This window comes from Chrysemys picta, chromosome 9 (assembly GCF_011386835.1).
Source record: "Chrysemys picta bellii isolate R12L10 chromosome 9, ASM1138683v2, whole genome shotgun sequence".
NCBI classification, from domain to species: Eukaryota; Metazoa; Chordata; order Testudines; family Emydidae; genus Chrysemys; species Chrysemys picta.
The window spans coordinates 35,193,444-35,216,199 of NC_088799.1; the positions used below are offsets into that span (position 1 = coordinate 35,193,444).

Genomic DNA, 22,756 nt, shown 5'->3' on the forward strand with positions numbered 1-22,756 from the left:
AGCTCTCTCACATTGGCATAGAGTGTCTTAGCCAGATGGCCTGCAGAGGCGCTGCTGCAGCACTGTACATGTAGACAGGGCCTCAGAAAACATCACTGTGATTCAGATGTGGAATTTAAAGAAATGGCTGCAGAACTCAGTGTTATCAACGCCCTCAGTTTTATTACTGGCCTCACACAGGGGCACCAGGTTTGTATAATTTTTGGTGGTGCCCAGAACAGGTCCAAGTGCCGCCCCCCCCCGTCCCCACCTGCCTTGTAAGCTGATATATATTTTTTAAAATAATGTAAAAATGTGAGGGCTCTGGGGTGGAGCTGGTGGTGAGAGGTTTGGGGTGTGGGAGGGGCTCAGGCAGAGCATTGGGGTGCAGGGGTGCAGGCTCTGGGGTGGGGCCGGGGATGAGGGGTTCACAATGCAGGAGGGGGCTCAGGGCTGGGGCAGAGGGTTAGGGTGCAGGGGGATGAGGGCTCGGGCTGAGGATGAGGGGTGTGGGAGGGGCTCAGTGCTAGGGCAGAGGGTTGAGGTGCAGGGGGGTGAGGGCTCTGGCTGGGGCTGGGGATGAGGGTTTTGGAGTGTGTGAGGGGCTCAGGGCTGGGGCAGAGGGTTGAGGTGCAGGGGGGCGAGGGGTCTGGCTGGGGGTGAGGGCTCTGGGGTGGGGCAAGGCTGAGGCTGAGGAGTTTGGGGTGCAGGCAGACTGCCCTGGGGCCGGGGCCAGAGAAGAGGACCCCCCCAGCCCTCTCTCCCGCGGCAGCACACTCACCTCGCACCACTGTCACTGCATGTGCTCCTAGGGCCCCTCTCAGGTCCAGAAAGCCGCCTCGCCTCCTCTCTGGTGGGTGCCGGGGGGGGGCTGCTATCACATGTGCACCTCCTCCCCTGCTGCTGCCCCTCACTGTAGCCTCACTGGGGGTGAGGGATGGGGCTGCCCCTTGCCCAGCATGGGGCAAGAGTGGTGTCTGCGGGCGTGGGGGGCCCTGTGCTAGTGATGGGTCATGCCGGAAAAGGGAAAGGTCCGAGGCGGATGGGCAGGGGCAGGGTCAGCCTGCTCCGGCACTAGTGGTTGGGGGGCACGAGGACCCTGTGGCGGCAGTTAATGCTGGGAGCCAGCAGAGCAGAGGCAGTGCTGAGCTGCAGGGTAGAGGCTGGGACGCTCTGGGGCCCAGGGGAGGCGCGTGGGTGCAGCAAGTGGGGGCCAGGGGACACTTGGGTGAGGTGCGTGGGGGCAGCAGGCAGGCCGGGAGAGAGACCTGGCCCCAAACATTGGTGGAGCCGGGCCCCCAGGCCCTGAATATTGCTGTAGCCTGGGCACCATGGGCCCATATAACTCGCTGCCCTTGGTCTCACAATATTTATTTTTTCCCCCTTAAAATCCCAGCTCCTGGAGTCAACTGATGATGCAAGAATCATCTTTCTTTGTTTTTTAAAGTATATTTTTAGCCCTTATTACGGTTGCAAAGAAAAGTTTTGAAGCCATGACCTGAGTGTTCCTCAAAGCTCAGAATCAGGAAGGCAAAGAAACATACCATTAAATTTATTATTTTTAAAAACCTCATTATGTTTAACCCAATCTGATGATTTTTTTAATGTTTTGGGTTGGCAATATGAGCAATAGTTCATCTGCATTTATCGACTATCTGAGGAGCTGTAGGTATGCACATTCAAGAAATGTGCACCAAAGAGACATTTCAATATAATCATATAGATTCTTGTAGGACAACATTTAATTTTTTCTTTAATTTTTTTTATTTGAAATAACTCTTTGTTCTGAAATTTAAGCCAATTATAATAACAAATAAATAAGATCAAAATCCAAACAAAATATTTCAAAATTATGAAAACAAAATGTTTCAATTAACCCCAATTGACCATTTGTTTTCAGATTGTTGGCTTGTGAAAATGTAAGTTTTCAACTTTTTGTTCCAATTTGGGATGGGAACATTTTTTTGAATTCTCAGAATTTTTCCCAACATGGGAACATCATTTCCTACCCCGTTCCAGAAAATACTTTGTTTCCTCTAATCCATTTCAGTTATTGAAGTCTGACATTTTACTTGTAACAAAGTAATAATTCAGTAGGTACAACATTTTCAGACAAATGAGATTTTAACTTAACTGCATCCGTTCAAACGCTGGTCACGACAAAGCAAATCAGCTTCAGCTGGCACAAAAGATTTTATTTACCTACCCATGTGCTCTCACATAGCATGGGCCTGATCCAACAGCCATTGAAATCCTGTTGGCATCAGTGGGTGCTGGGCCAGATGCTATAACGGGAAGAGCATCTAAATACTACAACTTGCTTTAGTCTTAAGACTCTTAACTTTACATACCCTGGTTGAATAAAGACCAGAGGCCTGATTCCTTGCTCCATTACTATGATTTTACATAGTCGTATCTCCCTGGACATCAGTGGAGTTATTAAAAATGATACAAAAACAATGAACCTCCTTCTCTAAGGTGATCCCATGAGTTACAGTGGTTTTTTTCCTCAGTGTGTTGCTTTGATTGATGTATATTTGGAAATAATTTTAGAACAACAGAATACTAGAGATATGCTATTTATTGTGATTCCTTACTTGAGCTTAAATGGTTAAAAATTCATATTTTTTTAAATCATAAGGGCAAACCTGGTTCTTCTGGAATAACTGGTGAAAAAGGAGAAAAGGGTGACCTGGCCAGAGTGAAAATCAAAGGTAAACCTGTATTTATTATCATCCATTGTATTTCATGTACTGCATGCAGGATAATAACAGAGAGGACTCCATGCTTGTAAAATTACACAGGCTCTTTATTAAAGCAGCTCAGAGGTGCTAGCACTGAAGCCAAGTTCACACAGATTGATTTCCTGGTGCCTCCTCGAAAATCTTTCCTCCTGCAACCTGAACTCCTCCCTCCAAATTCTGTGCAGATTGCATAATAGCTTGCCATTGCTGCTACCAAGTGACTATTAATATGTCACATGAATATTTTTATTTAGGCACTTACAGAGACGTACACAGTTAGGACTGAGCAAAAATGGGAAATGACTGCCTAGGAAGAAGGAGTACTGTGGAAAGGGATCTGGGCATCATAGTGGACCTGTAACGGTGGGTGACTCACCACTGTGGTGCCTCCTGCTGGCTGTCCTGGGAATTAGCTTGGGGTTTGCCAGTACACCCTTCTCAGATGGTGTCTCGCCCGTTGTCTCATCTGTCTCCACCTCCAGGACCCGCGTCGTCCTCTTCTGGACGCAGTCCTCCAGCTGTGCCCCACTCAGTTCTTTCCTCCCTTCTGGGGGACCAACAGTCCATAGTCCAAACACTTGCCTCAGTGGCAAATTGCAGTCCCGTTCTAGCCTCTCATCTCAGTGGCAAACTGCAGTCCATTCACCGGTCACTCCCGTCAGTAGCAAGTGGGCGGGGGAGAACCCAGGCCCACCCGCTACTCCCAGTCCCAACCCAGGGACCCTATAGCCGGCAGACTCGTACTGCCCCTCCTCCAACTCTGCCATCTCCTTCCCTGGGCCACTCCCCCGCAACCCCAGCACCTCCTCTGCCTTTGTATTGGGGCCTCACTCTGGCAGTCGTCATACTCTACTGACCCTGCCCAGCACTGCTCTGTCCATGGTGCTACAGACTTCTAAGCAGCCAGTCCTCCTCCCTCAAACGCCAGGGAGTGACTGCCTCAGCCACCCCATCACAGGACCACAAGCTAAATATGAGTCAACAGTGTAACACCGTTGCAAAAAAAGCGAACATCATTCTGGGATGTATTAGCAGGAGTGTTGTAAGCAAGACACAAGAAGTAATTCTTCCGCTCTACTCCGTGCTGATTAGGCCTGAATTGGAGTATTGTGTCCAATTCTGGGCACCACATTTCAGGAAAGATGTGGACAAATTGGAGAAAGTCCAGAGAAGAGCAACAAAAATGATTAGAGGTCTAGAAAACATGACCTATGAGGGAAGATTGAAAAAATCTGTCAGGGTGGTTAAACACTGGAATAAATTGCCTAGGGAGGTTGTGGAATCTCCATGATTGGAAATTTTGAAGAGCAGGTTAGACAAACACCTGTCAAGGATGGTCTAGATAATACTTAGTTCTGCCATAAGTGCAGGGGACTGGACTAGATGACCTCTCGAGGTCCCGTCCAGTTCTATCATTCTATGAAAATGCAGTTACTGTGTGCATATAAAGATCATTGGATTTAAATTGTTTCCTGAAATTCCCTAAGCCTGCCTGTCACTGCTACCTCTCCCCAAACTAAGCACACTCCCACCCAGAGAAATTCAACATCTCTGTGGCCTTTGGAAACCATCCTTCTATTTGTCAGAGTTACACTTAATCACTTAGGGATCAAAACCAATAGGTGATCAATCACACAACATGAATTCTAAAAATAATGTTGAATGAATTATTCTATGAACAAGAAATATAATGAATAAAGTATTCTTCACAAATAATTCATTATTTGTTTGCACATGTGTATGTGCTGTAGGGTGTTGCTGTGCTGTCACACACATGCACAGACTCTGAAGCAGTACAAATTATTCCTGGTTTATTTGCCATAGATTTCCTGAGACACTGGTGTGAATCCTTTGGAGTTAATATTTTTTGCCATGTTTAATTTTTGCAAATAGAGTATTTTCATAAATGTTCAGGGAAAAATATAAAACTCTTGCAATTAAATTACTCCACATTATTTACCATGCTCCAGCATAACACTATGAGTGAAATCCTGGCTCCACTGAAGCAGATAGCAAAGTTCCCACTTAATACAATATGTAAAGAGAGAGAGAGACACCCGCCTCCCATATGTCCTCATGATATCCATATGATAAACTGCAATTTTGTGACAATTGCATGTGACAATTACATTTAGTTGTTTCATCTGCATTCTGCCCATAAATGCATCTCCCCAAAGATATATCAACTATGCTAACATCCTAAATCTTTGAGCAGTTATGTCAATCACTTAAACAAAACAACAACAAAAACTATCATTAAAAACATTTCTTCCTTGTGCCCAAATGTCCTCAAAACTACACTGCTTTGAGGTGCAGTTTACACCCCTGCATTACTGTGTGGTTTAAGGTTCAATATCTTGTAACTATGCATAACTAAAAACATGAATCTTACCTAATTGAAAAAGGGAGATTCCCAAATTGCTTCTAGCTCTTGCAGTGTACTGCAATATCTGATTTTAAAGACATGACATTTTTATGTACACAAAAGTGATTTTAGATCATTTATAGAGGCTTCATTAGTTTTAATTTGTCTTTTCTTCTGACCGTCGTACAGATAGATAGATTATGCTAAATAATAGATCTATCTTTAAAGGTAGAAGAGTGGAAGTCACAGTTCCAATAATGAAAAAAAATTCTCTAAAGCATTTGTTGGAAACCGAACATATGCACAAACAGGACAGATGGTGGTGTGATGTAGTATATCGGTTTTACTGACACTCATTTGGGTTGCATAATGTAGCCACTCCAAACTCACGGTAATTACGATCATGTAATCTAACCTCGCATATCACAGGCCAAAGAACTTCACCCAGTAATCTCTGCATCAAGCCAGTAACTTCTGTTTTAACTAGGATGTACCTTTGAGAAAGAGATCCAGTCTTGATTTAAAGACTTCAACCCACCACAATCCTAGATAAATTGTTCCAAATTAGGAGAGATGAACAGAGGAAGAAACTTAAATCCTTCATTAAAGAAATCCCACTTTATGAGCTAAAGAAAATTTTTGTAGAGCCGCAGACATTTTGTCCAAATATCAATAATGATTACCTATCATTCAGAGGAGCAGAAAGGAATAGACAAACAGCTGCTATCTATATTACTCTAAGCTTCTTTTTAATTGTTTTAAGGAATAAAAGGAAAAAGAGGACCTCTGGGGGCTCCAGGGCTTCCAGGCCAAAAAGGTACTGCTGGCAGAGATGGAGATCCAGGATTGCCTGGAGAGAGAGGAATTCAAGTATGTTTAACTTTGTTAGCAGCTGATTCATTCTTTGTTTTGAATTAATTTCTCATTTTACTAACAAATCAGTAAATTTCCAAATTATTTACAGATTAAACTGTTTTATATTTTCCTAGTAACCTGTAGCTAACTGCTGACAAATGAAAAAATCTAACTTCCTTATACAGACACTGCTCTTTATTTTAGGGATCTTAGGTGTATTTTCTGAATATACTGTATCTGCATGATGAGACTGTGAATACACAAACGCTACTCTGATCCCATTGCCTTCAATCTCTCTCCATTAACTTCCTCCTTCATGCCCTAAAATTTGGCTTCTGTCCCATCCACTTCACTCCAATGAGTTCCTCTTGGTAAAATCCCAAGATTCCCTTCTCCACCCTTCTCTTCCTATCCGTGGTCTTTGACTGGTGAAATCTCTGTATGAAAATCACCTACCTCATTCTGCTCTGATTGCTTTCAGGCCCTCATGAAATCATTCCACTCACTCCCTTTTCAAGTCAAATTCAAGGCTTGACAATGTAACTTCTCCTTAGCTCTCTGCTTTGGTCTCCTTATTGGTCACAGTCATCTCCTGTGATTTCTTTGCTCTACCCATCTACTCATCTAGATCTCCCCTTTATGTCCTTATCCTACACACATCTATGCACCTTTCACATTCTGTGTATGGAACTCCCTTCCTGACCTTAGTTGCTAGGCCACCTCCCTCTCATTCTTTAAGTATCTTCATCAAGGTGGTTTATAAAGGATAGCCCTATATACAATACAAATAATTATCAACCCAGTTGCATGCACTAGCTTCTTAGTAATGTAATACCATGGCTATCACAATCAAGCAACTTCTCCTGACATTTACTGCTTATGAACTTGGCATAAAACAGTTCATATGACAGTATGTGATTCACAGACTTCTATAAAGTAAAACAAATATCTCAAAATGATTGTTATTTTAAAAATCTTTATTTGCAGCCTTCCACCCATGTTTGCCACTTCTATTTTACTCTTGTACATCTTGATGTTCAGCACACACACAAACTCATTTTCCTCTGAAGCCCAGCTTAACCTTCCAATCCTGCAGGAATGTGTGGTGCTGATACATTTTAGTTTGTGGCCATTCTCCACTCTTAATTTTATTTTAATTTGCTTAAGTGGCAGAGATGCCTGAGGCATTCAGATCACGGCTTTCCTTTCATATCCACCTTCAAGGAAAGAGGGCCAGGCAAGGAGGCCAGAGAATTAGGTTAGCTAAGGCCATTATTTCATTAGCCAAGCAGTAAACTGGTGTACAGTCCATTGAGCCACGGAGGCATAGCTTCCATGTGTATCTATCTACCAGATATTCCTATTAAGGCCTTGGCTACACTTACCGGCAAGTTCGACGGCTGGAAATCGAACTTCTGGGTTCGACTTATCGCGTCTAGTCTGGACGCGATAAGTCGAACCCGGAAGTGCTCGCCGTCGACTGCGGTACTCCAGCTCGCCGAGAGGAGTACCGCGGAGTCGACGGGGGAGCCTGCCTGCCGAGTGTGGACCAAGGTAAGTTTGAACTAATTCGAAATAAGGTACTTCGAACTTCAGCTACGTTATTCACGTAGCTGAAGTTGCGTACCTTAGTTCGAATTAGGGGGGGTAGTGTAGACCAAGCCTAAGACAACCTTGTTCAGAGCACAGACTTTAAGGGGTTTCCTTTAAGTTGTACATCAGATGTACAGAAATATTTAGCTTTGATCAGGACTTCAGTTTTAAAATGTTTATCAACAACTTGATTGAAAATGATCTTAGACCAGATTCCACTCTGTTACTCCTCATCAACCCCACTGACTGCAGTGTAACTAAAAGTGAAACTCACTTCTTGGTGAACGGCTTGCTCAAGTTTTTCCAAGCCATTAACTATCTCCAAAATTCATGCATGCGTTGAGCCAAGCAGTCCTGTGGTCTGTCCCAAGGAGGATTCTAGCCTCTACAGCTACCCTTACCTAATTTCCTGCACAAAGCCCATCACTCGGGCTTTGTGCAGTGAGTGGGGAGGGCAAAGGAGGGATTGGATCTTACCCAGAGAAGAAATTGGTTCTTTATTTCAGGGCCAACTACATGTAGAGAACTGTAAAGTTACTGAGCCTATATTGCAGTTTGTAGGCCTACCACAAGATTAATTTTAAAAAAATCACATGTATCATCCATTTAGTCATTTCGTTGTGTAACCAAAGATTTTTCAAATATTGCTCTAATACTTGAGTTACTGAAAGAAAGCAAATGTGCTAGTCTTACTGAGCTTATATATATTCTTTTTTTTTTTTTAAATAGGGTGATGGTGGATCAGCACTGCCAGGTGATAAAGGTTTTCTTGGGGCACCAGGACTTCCTGGTTCAAGAGGGTCTATGGGACCATCAGGTTTGGGATTTCCTGGCCCACCGGGAATCGGGGGTCATCCTGGAGACCCAGGAAGTACTGGTATAAGTGGGCTACCTGGTCAAAAGGGTCAAAAAGGTAAGTTTGAATCTTAACATTAAAAACTCTCTCATTGTATATGTGCTTGGTAGGATTCAAGTAATCTGCTTTTCAACTGGGATATCTGCATTCAGGAGTGGACAGAGGTGAGGCACAAGAAACGTGAAATATCTGTGAATGTTGATTCACTGAGGCCCTGAACCTACAAACCAATACACTTCTACCCCAATATAACGCTGTCTTCGGGAGCAAAAAAATCTTACTGCGTTATAGGTGAAACCGTGTTACATCGAACTTGCTTTGATCCGCTGGAGTGCGCAGCCCCGCCCCCCCGGAGCGCTGCTTTGTCACGTTATATCCGAATTCATGTTATATTGGGGTAGAGGTGTACTTCTGTGATGCTGGTGGGACTACTCTCTGGAGCGAGGAGTATTAATCTGAATAAAGATTTGCAGGGCTGGATGAAGGAACAGGGAAAAATGACACAGTATTTACACAATATAGAGCCATTGCTGATTCACAAAGTAGTGTTAGAATAACCTATGGGAAGATGTCAAACAGACAGAGAAGGTGGAATAACATATGAAAAAGAAATAATAGATCAAAGTAGTAAAACTGAGATTAGTAAACACATTGTAAATATAATTTCCATGTGCTACATTTTAAGTATATACAGTACAATATTTAATATAAAACTATGCAGTTTAAGTTAGCTACGTGATTCCAAAATTTCTAACTTCTATATTCTCAATTCTTTTGCTTTCAGTGTATTCCCGTTAATCTCGTGAATAAATCTTGTTTATTAATACAAACTGCTACACGTGGAAAGCTAATTCTATCTAAAAATTACTTGGTTAAATCTGGTTAATTTTTCTCTCGATTCTAATAAATCCAAATACACCTCTACCCCGACATAACATGAATTCAGATATAACGTGGTAAAGCAGCGCTCCGGGGGGGTGGGGCTGCGCACTCTAGCGGATCAAAGCAAGTTCGATTTAATGCGGTTTCACCTATAATGCAGTAAGATTTTTTCGCTCCCGAGGACAGCGTTATATTGGGGTAGAGGTGTATAAATGTTTACTTCCTTAACTGATAGGGATTCTCATTTGAATAAAGTTAAAAAGATTTGGTCTTTATTTATATTTTATAATTCCAGTTAATGTAGACTTTTTTTTAAAAGCAAGTATGTATTTAAATGTTAATACTGAAGTCATTACACTCTTCTGCACTTTATGGTAGACAAACTATGGTTGAATTTCAGGTTTCCATCTTGCAGACTCCTTCCCTTATGAACCTTTGCATTCTCCCCTGATCTTCCCAAACTTCCTTCTCTGTTACTTCTAAAGATCACTTACCTTGTGCTAGAGACCTTGACTTTCAGTTAAACACCTTTATTGTTTTATCAAACATCTTGTGTATGACAAACCTTTTTCTATGTTTGACTTATACAAACACCAAACCATGGTGAATTTTCCAGTTCTTTAACTTTCTTGGAGCCTTCTTTCCAAATAACGTAGCTCAATGATACATAAATTCTATTTTGAACAAGCAACAGCTATCACACTCACCCCCATTTGCTATAACAACCCAGACAGGGTGAAGGCTATTAATGAAGTGCCCTTTTTGGTTCTATACTGTGTGCTCTGCTATCACACTGAATTGTTTCTCTGCAGAATGTAAAGATATTTTAGCAGCTAAAGGAAAATTTTAAATAATTTTTAAATTATCACTACTACCTATTTGCTGCTGACACTGTTGGTCCTGGAATACTTTACTTGTCTGATATGCATGGGGTCAAAACTTGTTCTGGGAATTCAAAACTAATCTTAACCTGAACATCTCAGGTAGCGGATCAGTGGAGCCTGTCATTTCAGTGTTAAGGCAGCTTTAACCAAGAACAAAATGCTTTGATGCAATATAGCATTCAGTGGATATTGTGGAATTGCCTTAATTGTAGGCAAAGCAGAAATTTCCATACTTGAGATTAGAATGTCATCTTCAAATTCTCTGCACCTCCTCTCAAAGAATATTTTAAAGACAATATTTTTACTGCCAACACCACAGAAAATAAAAATATATTATTATTTAATCTCTGCAGAATATATTCCCCATACCAACATTACAGTTGATCAAGTTACTAATATAACCTTATACCAAATGTATAACAAGAACATTACAATTAAAATAGCCCTAAGCTTAAAGAATATGGAAATAACTATTTGCATAAATATTCTATAATCCATATAGTTTGTACATTTGGTTAATGATAATATTGACATGTTTGCAAACCTTACAGTAGATAATCAAACTTGGTTTATTTGCGTACAATATTTGCATAATGTTTTTTTCCTCTTGTTTCAGGTGATATCCACTGTTATGTTCCACCATATCCTGGAAGTCCAGGCCCTCCAGGTTTTCAAGGGGCTCAAGGTCTGTTTATTCAGAGGGGAAAATGGGGGTGTTCTGATTTTTAAAGAATTTGTTATCAGTGTTTAAATAATAGTGAGTTGGCTACTGAAAACTAGCCAACTAGGAAACAGTAAGCCACATGGTGAACGCTCTAGTTCAGGGGTTCTCAAACTGTGGGTCGGGCTTCGGTCCCCCCTCCTGGAGTCATGTATTAATTTTTATTGTTGAAAAGGGGCTACAATGCAATGAAGCTTGTGAACCCCTGCTCTAGTTATTGAAGCGGAACACAAAAGGTCTCAAAATGGAAGATTGTAAATAGACAGGAATAGACTGTAAACTAATTATAACCACCAATAATTAAGGACTAGGCTATGGCCCAGCTTGTGTGGCCCCAAAGAGCATGAGTGGGTGGAAGCTGCCCCCTTGCAATGACTACCAGGGTCACAAGTGGCCACATGAGGAGATCAGCATATGTGGAGCTGCTACATCCCGTGCCGATGCAGATAGCTCGGACAGGTTGGGAAGAGCCTTGGCTCCATCAATTAACTAGGAGTATCTACATCCACGTGCTGGGGGAAGTAAACATGCTGGGCATACACCTAGCACTGGGCACTTCCCCCACAAAGCAAGCAGGAGCCCAGAGGGCAGAGTGTGACTTTCGACGTCATAATCTGATACAAGGGCAGAACAGGCACTGGTATGACCCTTGCTTGGTGCTCCTGGCAAAGCCACAACTCAGCCCTATTTTTACTAGAAAGACATGTCCAAATTCATCCCTTGTCTAATTCCATTTTAAATGCATAGAGTTAAACCAGGGATTGACCAACAGCCTATTCATTGTTGCTTGTGGTCAGGAAAACTCCAAGAAAATAGAGAAAGATCCCACCGAAAGCAAGTGAACACTTTGGACTTCCACTGAAGCCACTTTTAGATGACCTTTGTACAGCAGCCTGATATAAATATTTTAAGTTTTAGCTAGACTGGAACCTCATACACCCTGAAGTGAAAGAACAGGAAACAATACATTCTGATCAACTGTGCCATCCCAGAATAAATTAGGAGGGAGTGCAGAACATATGAGAACTATTACTTTGACCCTGTAAGTCTTGGGATTCAAAGATTTTATTTTCTCTTACTTTATGCACAAAGAAATTGAGTTAGGACCCAGTTTTCAGTAGGTTTATATCATTGGTAGCTTTATAATTTATTCTAGAGCTGTCAAGCGATTTAAAAAATTAATCGCAATTAATCGCGCAATTAAACAAATTTATCATGTTAAACAATAATAGAATATCATTTATTTAAATATTTTTGGATGTTTTCTACATTTTCAAATATATTGATTTCAATTACAACACAGAATACAAAGTGTACAGTGCTCACTTTATATTTATTTTATTACAAATATTTGCACTATAAAAAAACAAAAGAAATAGTATTTTTCAATTCACCTAATACAAGTACTGTAGTTCAGTCCCTTTATCATGAAAGTTGAACTTATAAATGTAGAATTATGTACAAAAAATAACTGTATTCAAAAATAAAGCAATGCAAAACTTAAGATCCTACAAGTCCATTCAGTCCTACTTCTTGTTCAGAAAATCGCTCAGACAAACAAGTTTGTTTACATTTTCAGGAGATAATGCTGCCCACTTTTTGTTTACAATGTCACCTGAAAGTCAGGACAGGTGTTAGAATTGCACTGTTGTAGCCGGTATCACAAGATATTTACGTGCCAGATGCGGTAAAGATTCGTATGTCCCTTCGTGCTTCAACCACCATTCCAGAGGACATGCATCCATGCTGATGATAAGTTCTGCTCGATAACAATCCAAAGCAGTTCATTTTCATCATCTGAGTCAGATGCCACCAGCAGAAGGTTGATTTTCTTTTTCGGTGGTTCGGGTTCTGTAGTTTCTGCATCGGAGTGTTGCTCTTTTAAGAGTTCTGAAATCATGTTCCACACCTTGTCCCTCTCAGATTTTGGAAGGCACTTCAGATTCTTAAACCTTGGGTCAAGTGCTGTAGCTATCTTTAGAAATCTCACATTGGTACCTTCTTTGTGAAATCTGCAGTAAAAGTGAACAACATGTGCTGGGCTATCATCCGAGACTGCTATAACATAAAATATATGGCAGAATGTGTGGAAAACAGAAGGAGACATACAATTCTCCCCCAAGGAGTTCAGCCACAAATTTAATTAATGCATTATTTTTTTAACAAGTGTCATCAGCATGGAAACATGACCTCTGGAATGGTGGCCGAAGCATGAAGGGGCATATGAATGTTTATCAAATCTGGCATGTAAATACTTTGCAGTGCTGGCTACAAAAGTGCCATGTGAATGCCTGTTCTCACCTTCAGGTGACATTGTAAATAAGAAGTGGGCAGCATATCTCCCATAAATGTAAACAAACTTGTTTGTCTTAGTGATTGGCTGAACAAGAAGTAGGACTAAGTGGACTTGTCGGCTCTAAGGTTTTACATTGTTTTGTTTTTGAGTGTAGTTATGTAACACAAAATTTCTACATTTATAAGTTGCACTTTCATGATAAAGAGATTGTATGTACTACAGTACTTGAATGAGGTGAACTGAAAAATATTATTTCTTTTATCATTTTTACAGTGCAAATATTTGTAATAAAAATAATAATATAAAAGTGAACACTGTACAGTTTGTATTCTGTGTTGTAATAGAAATCAATATGCTTGAAAAAGTAGAAATCAAAAATATTTAATAAATTTCAATTGGTATTCTATTGTTTAACAGTGTGATTAAAACTGTGCTTAATCGCGATTAATTTTTTTAATCACATGAGTTAACTGTGATTAATCAACAGCCCTAATTTATTCTGCTGTTTTACAGTTGTTTTACTATCAGAGGGACCCAGAGTAACCTCATTCTGGAGATTTACAGACTAGTGCACAGCCCTTGGGTCCAAGCTGTCAGTCATACCTTCCTGGGCCAACTTGTGTGGCCCGTCCCACAATGTTCAGATAGATATGAAAGCACTCGATCTTCACAGAAGATAAAAAGGACGGCTTGCTTGTAAATTCTGCACAATGCAGCATACAATGAAGATGCACCACTAGTTACTTACATCTCCTTTTAGTTCACAGAGAGGTTTGGTAGGTTATAAGCAGATCCTGTAAAATCTGTATTCTTTCTGTGTTCTTAGGACCAAAGGGATTAAGAGGACCCCCTGGTCCTCCTGGGCCAAATGGCTTTGATGGGCAAAAGGGCCAACGAGGCAAACCAGGGACATCAGGTGATATAGGGCCAAACGGTAAGTGAGAGAGATAGTATCTTTTTACCCCTGAAACATGGAGCTGCACAGACTGTTAATACATGTGCATGTATACTTACACAGGATAGGATAAGCTGCCTTGCTACTTTTAACCATCTCGGCCTCCTTTCCCTGAAATGCAGGATGTGTCTCTAAAGTTCAGTTGTAAGGTTGTTCAGGTTGGGATGGAAGTGATTTCTCCAGTTAGGCTGATGTATAGATGAATCCCTTCCAGTGTGCTCTGTTACTACCACAATAGAAGGTGCTGCTGAGTCTTGATCAATTCAGAACCTGTAGCAGGAGCATGATTGTTATATGTAAACCTTGCAGGCACATGGAGAATATATTTACTTACCAAAGGGATTGGAATAAACAAGGATGGGGAATACACAAAACAAATATATGCTGCCCCAAACACGTAGGTATCACCCCCCAAGCGTATCAATTCCACAATGGCTCGTTGGTTTCTTGTGCAATATCATTATCCAATGAGAAACCTGAAGTATGCAAATATTATTTTGCATATAATTTGAATATATTTTCATTCTGTTACATTTGCATTATGGTAGCCCAAACCTTTAAAACATACCATCTGAACGGTTGTCTGTGTTGTGTGATTTTTAAATTCAATAGGCTTTCGAGGCAATGCTGGTGATCCAGGTGATGAAGGTGAAAGAGGTTCTTCTCCTGACGGTGCCCCAGGTTTTCCTGGCACTCCTGGACTTGCAGGCCAGAAAGGTGTTCCAGGTGATACTAGTTACGGTCTTCCAGGAATTCCAGGCCACAGAGGATTGCCAGGATTATCTGGTTCACAAGGAATACGAGGTGAATCAGGTGCTCCTGGGCCACAAGGTATGAGTCATATTTCTACTCCAAAGTGCAGGAAAGTATCAAACATTTTTGAAAACCTATAGAAAAGAACCATCCATGTGGGTGGGTAAAATACAACAATAATTGAATACGTTGCTCTGAACTCTACAGGGAGGTTGCCAGGGGAGTGGATGGGAAGTTTTTTGTCAGGAGAAATATTGCATCTTTTTAGGACAGTCTGGCAGACCAGGATTTCCAGGTGCTAAAGGTCTGAGAGGCAGAAAAGGTGAAATAGGCGCTCCAGGCTCACCCGGTCAGCCATGTGATAAAGGCTTACAAGGGCCACCAGGACAGCCAGGAGTTCTTGGACAGCAAGGCCCTCCAGGTAAATTGTGCTCATAACATTACATCCCAGCTCTGAACTTTGGGCATCTTTTTCAGGTGAATATCTACAAACTCAGTAATCCCCCATTCCATTTATTCTCTGTTCCATTGATTTTCTATCTGCAGATAATCACTTTGAGTCTCTCCTTATTCCCAGAGAATGCCAATAGCAAAGCTCCCATTGATTTCAGTGGTACCAGAGCAAAAACCTTTGTGAAGCTGTCATTTTGATTTAAGAAAAACATCAGCTAAAAATGACTAAGTTATGTGGCTAGTGAAAATTATTCACTATCTTAAGGTGTAGTAAACTGAAAGTGTCTCCCGTTCTTCTGAGCGACTTCTCCCCCAAAACTAGCTCATTTCTACAGTGGTGTCCTCCTGCTATCTTCTTTTGTGCTTCTGGTTATAAAGTGAGTAAAATAAACTCTTTTCTCAGGCTTACCAGGTTTTAAAGGTCAGAAAGGAGACATGGGCCCACCAGGGCCAGCTGGAATAAAAGGCCTACCAGGAACTCCTGGTGTACCAGGGTCCCCTGGTCCTCCAGGCCCTCGAGGATATCCAGGGCTTCCTGGGAATGATGGATTACCTGGACTCCCGGGCCAACGAGGTATATGAAGCCTAATATATCTATCACCCTGTTACATATAATTCTTTTAAAGAGCTGCTCCTTCTCAAGTGATGTCAGTGAGAGTACTTTGCGCTGTTCGCACCCTTCCAGCTTCTACTACATGGATCTGTGAAAAACAATGAGAATATCACCCTTTCTTATGTCTCTCAGAGCAAAAGTCAAGCAAGTGTAAAGACTTTGCAGCTTGCAGGGCACACCAAAGATTCTTTGGTTTTGGTTGTTTTATGAAAGTAACAGGCAAATTTCTATGGACTATTTCATTCTTCCTGTCTGCAACAGGTCATTATTGTGTCCTGGTTTCAGTGCAATATTGTATGAGAGCATACTCATGTGTGCCTAAGAAGTATGAGGTCATGTGAGTGGGGAAACAGCTTCCCCCAGCTGGGAATCCTCTCTAATGCTACCAGCATTTGGGGAATTGTTTAGTAAAACCTTAGCAACAGTTTAGATATGAAAGTAAGAGACATTTACTGAGGCACTAATGAAATGCTTTAAAAATGCATAAATACATTTACAAACGACTGAACTACTTTCCTCAAACTTAAAAAGAAATAACCATTGGGCTTGAACCTAAGCATGAAATAAGCGTTTTATCCCCAAAGGAGGAGAATTTTCCAGAAAGTTATATGAGAATGAAAATAGGGGAGGTTAATTGTCTATGGGCTGGCTGCTCCAGTCTGTTAGGCCACTTTATACCCCATAATGTCACAAAGTGGCTTTAAGATGGCTGGAGTTAGCTGGCAGAGGGGGACTCTGCCAGAGGAAATCAGGCGGAGACAGCCACACACCTCGTGCTGGAGGAAAAAAGAGAGAGGGAGTATATCCAGAAGTCCTAGAGGAGGAGCAGGGTAGGCGGAGCCCCAGTATGCTTGATCTTCCACTGATGTAAAGTCTGAGTTAAAGTTAGAGCAGCGGAAGGCTAACACTTTTGCCAGGGCTGGGTTGGAGAGTATCAAGGAGCCGCAATTGGCTCCCTTCCATTACACCCGAATACAATTCCATGTGTAACCTTTTGTAGCTCAGATACCAGTGATGAGCATCAGCTAAGTACCTAGATAGTGAATGTCTGCTACTGTGTGTTCTATTGTTACCTAGCTTTACCTTAGTGTTACCCAAATACATCTGCTGTTGACTCTCATATATTACTGACTTTCCAAAACTCTCTCTAAACTGTCTCCCTTTTGCTTTGCACTCTTTCTAATAACACCACAGTAGGCTGTTAGATAAGCACATCAGTATCTTAACATTATTACCAGGTAGCAAAGGCGTCCAAGGCATCCAAGGTTTTCCAGGAATCCCAGGAAAAGGAGGACAGACAGGAATCCCGGGTGGAAATGGTGAACAAGGAGAAATGGGTTCAAGGGGGCCTTCTGGAGAATGTGGGGATGGAGGGCAAAAAGGTATGGAGAATCCATATTACCTCTGCCTTTCAACTGGCTTTCTTTCATTTTTGTTAATAAACTTGTTTTAATTTCGTGTTTGTTATAAAGGACTTTAATCAATTCACTGCCATTTTCCAATGGGATCAGTGGAGTTAAACCAGTGTAAATCAGGTGTACATGCAAGCAGAATCAGATGGTCTGTTTAATGAGTCTGCTTTTTCATGCACCTGTTTGTTTTTATGTGCCCTTTACACACACTGCTGCATCTGGTGCAGCGCTCTCTCAACAGGGGTGATGAGCAATTTTATGTCATCACCAACAGATTTGAAGCAGGGCATTCTTTAAGATTCTGTCATGTTTTTCTCATTGTTCAATGTAAATATAAAGGTTATTGGCAATATCATGTCCCAACATTAAAACAAGGAATAAAGATCAACCTGCCAAATACATAGTTAGTGAGAACCAAAAGATCTGCACAATGGCAAGTCCAGTAGCCCTCAGGCAAACTACTCTACCCACACCAGAAGCAATTCCCAACTTACACAAAGAAAAGATGTTTACAGATTAATATAAAGAGGGGAAAGACAAAATAACTTCAATGATAAACTTGTTGAAATAAATGGGACTTACATTACGTTCTAAAGAGAAGAGAAAAGGGCACTCTTGTAAGACTTTGGGAGAGAGTTCAAGCAGCTAAATGTATTTTTAATGACATTTTATGATACAGTGTGGTCAGCTAGCATTTGTATATATTATATTCACCGTGTTCTTCTTCAAAGGTGAAAGAGGTGCTCAAGGAGACAGTGGCTTCATTACCTTATGGCTGGAGAAAGGACAAAAGGGAGAACAAGGGCTTCCTGGTGAGGCTGGGTTTCCAGGGGAAACAGGTGAGCTCATGAGAGAGTGTGTGTGTGTGTGTACACCCACCTTGCCTGATTTTTAAAAAGGTCTACAATTTTTTGTCACAGTGCCACAATTAATAGTAGTTTCAAAATTTCAGGCATAACTGTGGACACAAATAGTAGCATTTGAATATCCAACTACCCCATTATGTGGACATGTCCTTTAGTTAGTTGTATAAATACTACAGTTTATGCCTACAATTTATTGTGTACTTCATGAATTGTGAGCACACAAGTGTACCCACAAAAATGTGGTACTAAAATGCATAACCCAAGAGCCAGGATAAATTTACAATAATCTTTTGTTGTGGAATAATTTCAGGTGAAAAAGGCAGTCCTGGAATCAGAGGGATCTCAGGATTTCCAGGCAAAGATGGACTCCCAGGAATTCAGAAGGGTGAACCTGGTGATAGTGGACAGATTGGGTTTCCAGGGCTGCCAGGCTTCCCAGGATCGGCAGGTTTAGGAGGAATTAGTGGTTTTCAAGGGCAACCAGGTGACCAGGTAAGCTAAGAGCAATAGTGCAAGATCATGGATACATAGTACTGAACTGCATTTTTATACTTCTTGAGAGCTCAAAATCCAAGCAACAGGTCTGATTGTGGTACACAAGCCATACGAACATGATTATAAAGCTCATACGTCTGGTCACACCAAAACCTCTGATTGGCAGAAGCTGGGACTGGATGACATGAGATGGATCCCTCAATAAATTGCCCTGTCCTATTCATTTCCTCTGAAGTATCTGGTACTGGCCAGTATCGGAAGATAGGATACTGAGCTAGACGGACCATTGGTGTGACCCAATGTGGCTGTTCTTATGATCTTATTCAGAAGACAGCATTGGCCTAGCATGTAAGGTCAACAAATGTGAAATTTGTTTGTTGCTTTTATTTTCACTTATTTTATACTGGGGCTGAATGGGGTCCTTTGTCACCTCAATGGTCCATAGAGTTGTTTGGTTCCACTCTCTGTAGTTGGGAACCCTCATCAGATTTCACAAGAAAGGTGCATGAGTAGTCTATCCTCTGATATTATTCCCAAGGACACATGGGTGGAGTCACCTACTCCACCCGTAGTGAGATAGCCACTTCCAAGAGCAGCCTGCTTGTTTGCATGCATAGTCCAGGAGCATCCCTTGGTCTTTGTCACCCTCAGAGGCAGCTTACAGTGAACAGAACCCTGGAAAATACTATTTCCAAAGGAAAAATGTACAAATATGCATGATATAGATGAAATTAGAGGCAAATTCTTCACTATCTTGCATCCCATGCAATGAGTCAATGGGATTGCACAAATGTAAATCCGGGTTAAATTTAAGCCGTTATAGTTACATATCATCTGTTTTCAGTGTTGGGTCTGTGTTTTACCAAGTTATTTCTGAGGGACAGTGTGAGCTTTGTATTGCTGACTACAACTCCTTGTTTATGATTAAAAATTAGATTATCTTTTTTTAATATTAGAGGGTCAACACTAATTTCTTGGGGGTCAGCAAAAGGGGAGACCTTTTTTTTCATTTGTGTTCTTGTGTAAAATACATTACTGAAGTACCATTTTTTAATTAAACTACAGTTGCATTAATTGGATCACCTAGAGGGAATTTAAGATATTTGATCCAAATTCTAGCCTTAGCGATAGATACACAGATCTAACTCAAGACAATTGGCATTTCCTGCATATATCCAAGATCAGTATTTAGCCATTATTTGACACAGACTAGTGGATTACTCCACAGAAAATCATACAGTGAAGAAACAATAATATTGACATTTAGTATCAGTCTGTTCATCAGAGCAACAAAATCATATGTTTTTACAGATTGTGCCTGTTATGTATATTATATTTTAAACACAGCATGTTTTTTTAATAATGTATCAGGGTGAACGAGGTTTACCGGGAATTCCTGGATGTCCAGGGCATGATGGTACAAAAGGACTTAAAGGTAATGAGATGAAACATACAAGCTATATGAAATAAATAGTATTTTGTTAGGTTGCTGTATACTTTGATATATTCATTGCATCCTGTAGGACAGTGTTTCCCAAACTTGGGACGCCGCTTGTGTAGGGAAAGCCCCTGGCGGGCCGGGCCGGTTTGTTTACCTGCCGCGTCTGCAGGTTCGGCCGATCGCGGCTCCCACTGGCCGCAGTTCGCTGCTCCAGGCCAATGGGAGCTGCTGGAAGTGGCGCAGGCCGAGGGACCTACTGGCCGCCACTTCTAGCAGCTCCCATTGGCCTGGAGCAGCGAACTGCGGCCAGTGGGAGCCGCGATCGGCCGAACCTGCGGACGCGGCAGGTAAACAAACCGGCCCGGCCCGCCAGGGGCTTTCCCTACACAAGCGGCGTCCCAAGTTTGGGAAACACTGCTCTAGGAGAAAGAGACAGAGAATTCACATATGAAAATCGTTAGACACAAGACTGTTTTATGTCTAAATAAAAAGTTTTCATTTAACTATAGTAGGACATTTGGTGATTTATCACTTAAAGGCTTTCCGTGACTTTGAAGATGACTGTGTCTTAGTTAAATTTCACAAGATCACAGCTTCGTCCCAAAAATGAGAAACACCAATACATGTATAAAATACCATGGGATCAAATGACAGGACACAATGGTTATCTAGATGGCGTTTGTGATTAAACTTGTATTAGTTTTCAGATACAGTATGTGCATGACCTAAGGAGAAAGGGGAACATCACCCATGTGTGGAAGAGAAGACAGAAGGAGAAAAAGTACTTGCATGAAAAGATGAACATGAAACTATTTTGTAGACAACTAAGGGTCACATTTGCAAAAATGGCCTCTAGATGTGTGCCTTGTTTTGGCAAAGTGTTGCCAACTCACAGTTTTATTGCAAGTCTCACAACAACAGCGTGGGGTTGGAGTTTTTTAAAGGTTCTTGTTATATTTGGATTTCTGCCTCCAAACTCATGCAGTTTATCTTGAAGGGGATCCAGGGAAATGTGTCATGACAGAGTGGGAGAATGTGATGGGGAGGAGAATGAGGAGAAAGGGAGGGAAATACGGATGTGATAAATTTAGTGAATAGGTAGGGACAGTAGACTGCGGGGAGCACTGAGAGGAGAATTAGAATGGGGACAGCTGCCTATCTAGAGAGGAGAAGAGAGAGAGAATGGCAGCTCTCCACACCCCCGGGGATAGACGAGGATGATCAGTAAACAAGGCAGCCTGATTTTTGCATGTGTATTTCTGGCTGAATTTTGAACATGAGATGATCTCACACCAGTTGAGATGGGGGATTCCCTAAAATAGGTGACATCATAATAAAATGGCCAAAAAAACAACACAATTTATAATTATTTTTAAATCTCATGCTTTTGGGTCATCTAGATTATAATTTTTGAATGTTTAGGACATCTGTAAATCTGATTTGTGTGTACAAATTTGGTAGATAGTTTACACACACACACAACCTTTGACACCAACAAGTTTTCGTGTGCAAATTTTGACCTATTTCGAGGATGAGCTGAGACCAATTTGAAAATTTGACTTTGAATATTTAAAGGCAGTTTATGAAGAGCAAGAAGTAACAGCTGAATTGTTCTATTGTTTCAAGCTTCCGTAGAATATGATTTTCTTCTTAAAACTAGTTTATACAAAAATAAGAGTAAAAGAATGTGAAGACCAGTGATTTTATTTGGAAGAAAATACAGAGCAAGGGAAATTCCTTCTCCAGATTATCTTTTCCATGACTCTAGCAATTCAGCATCTTCCTAGCCAGGGAATGTATTTTCACAAAAAACAAAAAAGAATTTATGAACAAATATTTGAGATAAAGAGAAATTCTTTATCAGAAATGGGCTAAAAGGGGGTTAAAACACATGTAACTGATTTTTTTTTTAAAGAAGTTGGCTGAAGTAGGTGGCAATCAAGGCACTAAACAGGATCTCCTCTGGTCAGGGAGGATTGCTGTCACATAGAATCACTGATAACACTTGAATTCAAGAGTCTTCCCTATGCGTTTCACAAGAGTCTCAGACAGAGAAGCTAGAAGCCAGCAGGAGTGAGTGAGAGGTGTTAGACACCTGCATAATATTCTGGGGTGAAAGGCTGTGGCACCATGAATTTGATGTGGGAGGAGTTTGAGGAATAGCAACAACAGAAAAGTCTGTTATAAAGGGAGGAATTGAAGTAGAGTGGAGAAGGCCAGACACAGCATTTGTGTTGGCTCAGAAACCTAAAAATTGTTCTTAGGGAGCCTTTTCTGAGTAAACAAACTTAAACTGTGCTGATTTTTCTTGCCTTTTCAAAGTTATTTCTGTAGGAACTGTCTGTACTTTATTATAATACTTGGTATTTATGTAGCACTTTTCAAATCGGGGGCAATTAATGAGATCTTTACTGAGTTTTTACTCAGGCAAATTCCCATTGAACTTAATGGGAGTCATACTGAATTGATACCTCCAGATGTGGCTTTTGATCAAACAGTCTGAGAATTAAATGATGTATTAGGGAAATGGGGATATAATATTTCCACCTGTCACAAGCTATAGAATGACATAATATTCAGTAGCTAATGAAAC

At 41.2% G+C, this 22,756-nt stretch overlaps 1 protein-coding gene across 3 annotated transcripts in view; it reads left to right on the top strand.

Moving 5' to 3' along the window:
- The window catches only part of COL4A4 (collagen type IV alpha 4 chain), a 130,677-nt gene that overhangs the window by 82,196 nt on the left and 25,725 nt on the right, over positions 1-22,756 (top strand). For all 3 annotated transcript variants that reach the window (XR_010590655.1, XR_010590656.1, XM_065558006.1), the window contains 12 exons: positions 2,621-2,693; positions 5,852-5,958; positions 8,266-8,449; positions 10,775-10,843; positions 14,002-14,109; positions 14,743-14,961; positions 15,152-15,304; positions 15,740-15,910; positions 17,188-17,331; positions 18,093-18,200; positions 18,538-18,719; positions 20,094-20,157. Coding sequence is in view for 1 of the 3 variants with exons in the window: in XM_065558006.1 (XP_065414078.1) it covers positions 2,621-2,693; positions 5,852-5,958; positions 8,266-8,449; positions 10,775-10,843; positions 14,002-14,109; positions 14,743-14,961; positions 15,152-15,304; positions 15,740-15,910; positions 17,188-17,331; positions 18,093-18,200; positions 18,538-18,719; positions 20,094-20,157 (1,582 nt within the window). In the remaining 2 variants the exon portion in view is untranslated. The remainder of the gene's footprint in view (positions 1-2,620; positions 2,694-5,851; positions 5,959-8,265; positions 8,450-10,774; positions 10,844-14,001; positions 14,110-14,742; positions 14,962-15,151; positions 15,305-15,739; positions 15,911-17,187; positions 17,332-18,092; positions 18,201-18,537; positions 18,720-20,093; positions 20,158-22,756) is intronic.